The 6,675-nt window shown below is 44.2% G+C and overlaps 1 protein-coding gene across 1 annotated transcript in view; it reads right to left on the bottom strand.

Moving 5' to 3' along the window:
• Positions 1-2,407: 2,407 nt before the first annotated feature.
• Positions 2,408-6,675, bottom strand: part of AMPD1 (adenosine monophosphate deaminase 1) — a 45,656-nt gene continuing 41,388 nt past the window's right edge. Inside the window, exons 13-15 of the mRNA XM_060231180.1 lie at positions 5,069-5,242; positions 4,839-4,949; positions 2,408-3,479 (exon numbers count right to left, since the gene is read on the bottom strand). Of these exons, the coding sequence (XP_060087163.1) occupies positions 3,321-3,479; positions 4,839-4,949; positions 5,069-5,242 (444 nt within the window). The 3' untranslated portion in view covers positions 2,408-3,320. The remainder of the gene's footprint in view (positions 3,480-4,838; positions 4,950-5,068; positions 5,243-6,675) is intronic.

Below are 6,675 nucleotides of genomic sequence, written 5' to 3'. Positions count from 1 at the left end.
AACATCTATATGTGTCCCCTTGCCCAGATTGCCCAAGGTTTTGGACTGGGTTGTCACCAGTATGCTGATGACACCCAGCTCTATCTGTTGATGGATGGCAGACCGTCTTCTGCCCCTGAACATCTGTCCAAGGCATTAGAGGCCATAGCGGGATGGTTGCAGCAGAGTCAACTGAAGTTAAATCCAACTAAGACAGAGGTCCTGTGCCTGAATCGAGGGGGGGCGGGGGTTGTGTACCCAGCTCCCAACCTTGGATGGCACTGTTTTAGTGCCAACCCAACAGGTGAAGAGTCCAGGAGTGATCCTGGATGCCTCACTTTCTATGGAAGCCCAGGTCACGCGGCTGCCGGGTCTGCCTTCTTTCATCTACAGCAGATCAGGCAGCACCATATCTTTTCCCCCAAGACCTGGCTTCGGTGACCCATGCAATGGTCACTTCCAGACTAGATTGCTGTAACTCGCTGTACACTGGCTTGCCCTTGAAGCTGATCCAGAAACTGCAGCGAGTGCAGAATGCTACTGTTTGCCTGCTGATTGCATCACCTGTATGGGTGAGCATGCGGCGAGAGTACCGGATTCGCTTCAAGGCATTAATTTTGACTTTCAGAGCCTTACATGGCCTGGGACCAACATACCTGCAGGACCGTCTCTTTCCATATATGTCCTGGAGGTCGCTTCATTCGGCCTCAAGATTTTCTGACCGTCCTTGGCCCTCTACCAGGGCCAAGTCTTTCTCAGTCTAAGTCTTACCTCTACCAGGGCCAGGTCTTTCTCAGTCCTGGCCCCAACCTGGTGGAATCAGCTCCCTATGGAGATCCAGGCCTTACCTTGCTTGCTAGCCTTTCATAGGGCCTGTAAAACGGAGCTGTTCTACCAGGTGTTTGGGTGAGGTGGCAGGCATCTGTTCACTAGATCGATTGGCCTACCCTACTGTACTATCTTTCTGCGCTGTTTGGCTGCATCGTATTGTTATGCCATCTGGTCCTGCTGAACTATTCTATTGGAGTGAATATTGTAATTGGCTTTTACTGTTATGCTGTTTTATTGTTATGTTGATTTTATTGCGATTTTATTATTCATGTTGTGCTCCACTCTGAGCCCCTATGGGGAACGGGTGGAATATAAACAGACGACAACAACAACAATGCATTTATGACAGCCCCTACCACCACCAATGCTACAGAACTTTCCCCGTTGCAGGGTTCAAAGGGTTCCCTCTATTGATTTTGACAGCAGGTCAAGACTGCACTTTTGACTTTTACAGCTTCAGGCTGGGTACGTTTGAACCCTTTGTTGCAAATGTGGCAGGGAGGGGGGGTTAGATGATTTGATGATGTTTTCATATTTATGATTTTAATTGCTTTAAACTATGATGAAAGCACTGCTTTATAGCAGTGCTATAAATTGCTGTAAATACAGAAATAAAGACAAAAGCATCAATACAGAAGGCAGATAAGAACTAGTGGAGTACACACATGTACAGTTGCCATTCAAAATAAGGCAGCAGACAGCAGTGCTATAAGTATAAAGTACAATTGTAAGTATAAAGGAGATTTTCCTTTGGGCACCATACCAAACATTTGGCTATGTTTGCCCTAAAAATTTATTAATTTTTGAGTGGCTCTTGATTGTGTTTTACAGCTATGTGCAGTCTATTGACGCACCAGAAAAGAATTCTGTGGCATTTTGCAGTCACCTGCCATTTGGAAACACATTTATATCTTTCTGTGCTTTTTGCCTTGTGAGTATATATCAAGGCGGTTTTGGCTATGATCATGTATTCCTGTCTGCATAGAATATTTTAGTTGTTGTTATTATTTTCTGCAGTGGTTGAGACATATTGGTATGGAGCACCCTTTGCTGGAAGAGGATTTGAAGTAGGAGTAACCAAGTTGACTTCCTGTTCATCGGGACTCTGTTGATGGAATTGTGAAACTTTTGGGAATTATTGTTTAGACTCCAATTGATTGTTTTTGTATGATTTTGTATTGTTTGTTCTAATACAGTCATAGTTACTTGGTTACTATAACTTTAGTTGTGCTGTATTTATCCTATTAGTGACCCCTCTCCTTTTACCATCTCCAGGTGGTGGCTAGACATCTCCTGGATATCCACCTGGCCTCCAGGTTATAGAGATCAGTTCCCCTGGAGAAAATCATTGCTTTGGAAGGTAGATTGTATGGCATTACACCTTACTGAGGTCCCTCCCCTCCTGAAACCCTACCCTCTCCAGGCTTCACCCCCAAAATCTCCAGGTATTTCCCAACCCAGAGCTGGTAACTCTGTCATGACTTGTTGGGTTTCCTACTACAATCCACATAATTCAGTCGTTTGTATGAGGTCTTTCTTTTATACCAAGTACAAAAGTTCTGTTATAGTTGCCCATTATGTGGTTTTATTTCAGAGGGTGGGGTGTTGTTACAAAACTGACTATAGCCATAGAATCCAAGATGTGGCTTTGAGGCAAATATTAAATTTTGGAGGCATTTTTAAACTTCTGCACTATTGAAATGACCCACATTTTGACATCCACTTAGTCAAATCATGTTACATTACACTGGAAACAGAACAATGCAGTAGTAAGAACAGCACTTAGGAGATGGGGCAAGGTTTATTCAACAAGTGACTTCTGCCAGTTGAAGGGATTTCTGACAGTGGAGGGCAACTTCCTTCCCTCCCCCTCCTGCTGCAGCCCAAAATGACTCCTGGCTTCTGCACCTGAGGAGGTAGGAGCCCCCGGGAACTGCAAGACAGTGGAGCCTGAGGTCTGCAGTAGAAGCAGTGAAAATCACCCTCCCTTCTAGTATTGGAAATCCTTGAGTCTAGTAGATCCAAGACTCGATCTTCCCGTTGAAGATGGTCTTGATAATGTGCTTCTGGGGACTTCTGTGGAACAACTGGGACAATGTGTTGCTATGAAGAGGCAATGTGAATTACTGTGACAAATATATTCTCCAATTTATAAAAGCCACAACACGCATTCACAGCAAGGCTGGGAAGACAAGAATAGAGCTCCCAGGCTGTTTTACATATGGACTTATCTGTTAGACTTGCAGCAAGATGTGTAGTGAGAACTGCTCCCCTCCCCAGGATGTTGGACACACTTCTGTTGGCACAATAGAAAAGCACAGGAGAGCCCAGTAAACACAGCACACAGTTTAGATTCCTTATCAGTGTAATCTGAAGCAGCAGCCCTGAGGTTAAGCCCCCACCCCTTAAACTGCCTGGTGTTTAATGGAGTCACTGACTTCTCTTCTTCAGGTCTGCTCTGTGGTGTGGCAAGGATCAGGCAGTACAGCAGACATAGCACTGAAAGGAAACTATTCCACCATTTTCAGCCCCTCAGCTATAAGGTCAAGCTCATAGCACCACGTCTCATAGCGGTAGGCCATACGGATCTGAGCCACATTGGTCTTGCGGATGTCATTTCCTTGAGGCCCCTCTTCCAAATAATTCTTCCCCAGGACATGGAGTTTTTCCTGTAAGAGTGAAGTAAAATGATAGCTACGGTAATCCTCTTAGACCCATTTGCAAAGATCTGGGCTCCAGTCATTTCTAGCCCATCTTCCCGCTGGAGATCCGGGCCCTGCAGGACTTATCTAATTTTCACATTGCCTGTAAGATGGAGCTCTTCCGCCAGGCTTTTAATTGATCCAGCAGGTGTCCCCTGAAGTCATCACTCCCCCCAGCACCTTACCATCTAGGTGCTTATGTTATGCTGAACACTACCAGCCTATATGTGCTTTATGACTTGTTGCCAATGATGTGGATCATGGTTTGTGTTAATTCTGTAATTATGATATTATTTAGTTTGGATGTAGTTTGTTTAATGTTTTTGTAAGGTTTTTTAATGTTGTAAGCCGCCCAGAGCCGGCTTGCTGGATAGGGCAGGGTATAAATTGAAAAATTTAATTAAATCTTCACAAGCCAGTCCTCCTATTCTCTACTTCCCTTTTATCAACCCCCCAGTTGTTTAATACAAGGAATATCCTATTGCTCTATTTCCTTCCCTTGCTCAGGGCCAAACTACATAATACTTTTTTTTGTGAGTGGAGTCCAGGGAACTCAGACCCATTAGGGTTGCCAATCCCCATTTGGGGGCAGGGGATCCCTCAGTTTGGAGGCCCTGCCTCCACTTCAGGGTTATCAGAAAGCTGGAGGGGGCAGGGAAATGTCTGCTGGGCACTCCATTATACCCTATGGAAGCCAATTCCCATAGGGTATAATGGAGAATTGATCCATGGGTCTCTGAGGTTCAGCAGGAGGTAGAAGCACCATATTTTCTGCATAGCATCTAGTGCCTCTCCTCAAAACACCCCTCCTCCAAGTTCCAAAAAGATTGGACCAGGGGATCCAATTTTATGAGTCCCAAAAGAAGGTGCTCCTATCCTTCATTATTTCCAAATGGAAGAAGGGCATTTAAAAGGCATGCAGTCCCTTTAAATGTGATGGCCAGAACTCCCTTTGGACTTCAGTTGTGCTTGTCACACCCTTGCTCCTGACTTCACCCCCAAAGTCCCCAGGTATTGCTTGAGTTAGAACTGGCAATCCTAGACCCCACTCATACAACAGGTGAAGGGAATGTCATTAAAAAAATCAGTGGCAGCACAATTCAGTTCTGAACTGTGGAGTGGGAGGAGGAGGCACTCCTGCCTTCTCCCAGCAGTATCATCCTGAGACGAAAGGCCCTGACCAGGAGACTGAATTATTTGCATAACTTTGGAACGTGGGCCCAACTCTCTGAAAAGTATCACTTCGTTTGGCCCTCAATCTTCCTTCAGCCACTGCACTAGGAAAAGAGTCAGTAGCTCTCTGAAATTTCCATATGAATTCTATACCTCATGAGACAGGCCACACTGCAGGACACTATTGCGTGCAATCTCACACATGTCACATGTGCTGAGCTTGAAGACTTGGGCAGCAATGGCATATTCTTCCATAAGAGGCTCCTGGGAAGCAGAGAGAGAGAGAAGGAAACATGTGCAATATACTGTAAAAGCTAAAAACCTCTCCCTTATGCCAGCTCTGAGAGCCATCACATACAGTAGTTGAGGACCCAGCTTCCCACCTTGGTGTAGTGGAACTGCATAGGGTCATCTGTAGACAAGGATACCATCAGACCTTTCTGGTGGAAATCAAGAAGTGGGTTCTTGGCATATTCTAGGAAGAGACTGTTGTTGCTGAGTGGAGACATGGCTATGGGGATCTGGGCTAGGAAGTAGAGATATTGAAGTACAGGACTCTGTGAAGAGAAACGCAAGAGCTTAGGGCAATGTAGACAAAATCTTTTTCATCCTGCTAGTGGGAGTAACAGTCTGTAGTCTATAGTGCAAGGGGAACAAAACAGTTTACGTAGCCCTCTTTTTAATTCCTTTCTTCTAGTGACCTTCACCACTAGCACCAAACAGATGTCTTTTTTTCTCCTCTGGTCTGCCTCCACCCAACAGTCTTTCCTACCAGGTAAGATGGCCTTTAGACATGGGGTGGAAAGCAAAGGTTCAGATACAAGCATACTTGTGCAACAAAGGCAAATTTTTACTGAAAAATCTAAAATGATTAATAACTTATGCTATCTTTAAAAAATAACAGCTAACACAAAAATACTAACAGCACTTGAGTTAACAACAATGGAAAACTCATTCTGCTAACTTAACCATTCTCCATCCTGTAGTAGGTTCTAGAACAAATTAATTTCTTTAGCTCAACCAGATTCCTTAGCCAGGTCAGCTTCTTCCTTCTTGCAGCAGCATCTAGACAACAGTGACCTGGTAGACCTTAAGTACTTGGAAAAGACTTTTGACAAGGTACCTCACCAAAGACTCCTGAGTAAATTTAGCAGTCATGGGATAAGAGGACAGGTTCTCTTATGGATTAAAAAGTGTTAAATGATGGGAAGCAAAGAGTATGAATCAATGGACAGTTCTCACTATGGAGAGAAGTCAGCAGTGGGGTCCCACTAGGATAGGTATTGGGGGGTACTATATAATTTATACATCAGTGATCTGGAACTAGGGTAGCGGCCAAGTTTGCAGATGACACGAAATTATTCAGGATAGTGAAAACCAAGGCTGACTGTGAAGAGCTCCAAGAGGTCCTCCACAAACTGGGTGAGTGGCAAATGTTCAGTGTTAGAAAGTATAAGGTAATGCGCACTGACACAATAAATCCCATCTTCAAATATAGACTAATGAGGTGTGAATTTGCTGAGACTGACAGGGGAAAAAAGATCTTTGGATCATAGTGGATAGCTCGATGAAAGTGTCAGACCAATGTGCTGCAGAGGTCAAAAAGGCAAACTGTATGTTAGGATTTGTTAGGAAAGGGACTGAGAATACAATGGCTGACATTGTAATGCCTCTGTATAGATCTGTGGTGCGGCCTCATTTGGAATACAATGTACAGTTCTGGTCATTGTATCTCAAAAAGGACATTGCAGAGCTGGAAAAAGCAAAGAGGGCAATCAAGACAATTAGGGGGCTGCAGAACCTTCCCTATGAGGAAAGGCTGAAGAGTCTGGGACTTTTGTTTAGAAAAGAGACGACTAAGGAGTACAAATAGAAGTTTATAAGATTATGCACCGGGTGGAAACAGTTGACAAAGATAACTTTTTCTCTCTTTCAAAATACTAGAACTTGAAGGCAGTAGGTTCAGGATGGAAAAAAGAAAATGCTGCTT

This window comes from Heteronotia binoei, chromosome 2 (genome assembly GCF_032191835.1).
Source record: "Heteronotia binoei isolate CCM8104 ecotype False Entrance Well chromosome 2, APGP_CSIRO_Hbin_v1, whole genome shotgun sequence".
Taxonomy (NCBI): domain Eukaryota; kingdom Metazoa; phylum Chordata; class Lepidosauria; order Squamata; family Gekkonidae; genus Heteronotia; species Heteronotia binoei.
Note: the sequence above shows the minus strand (reverse complement) of the source record. Positions and strands in the feature narration are given on the sequence as shown.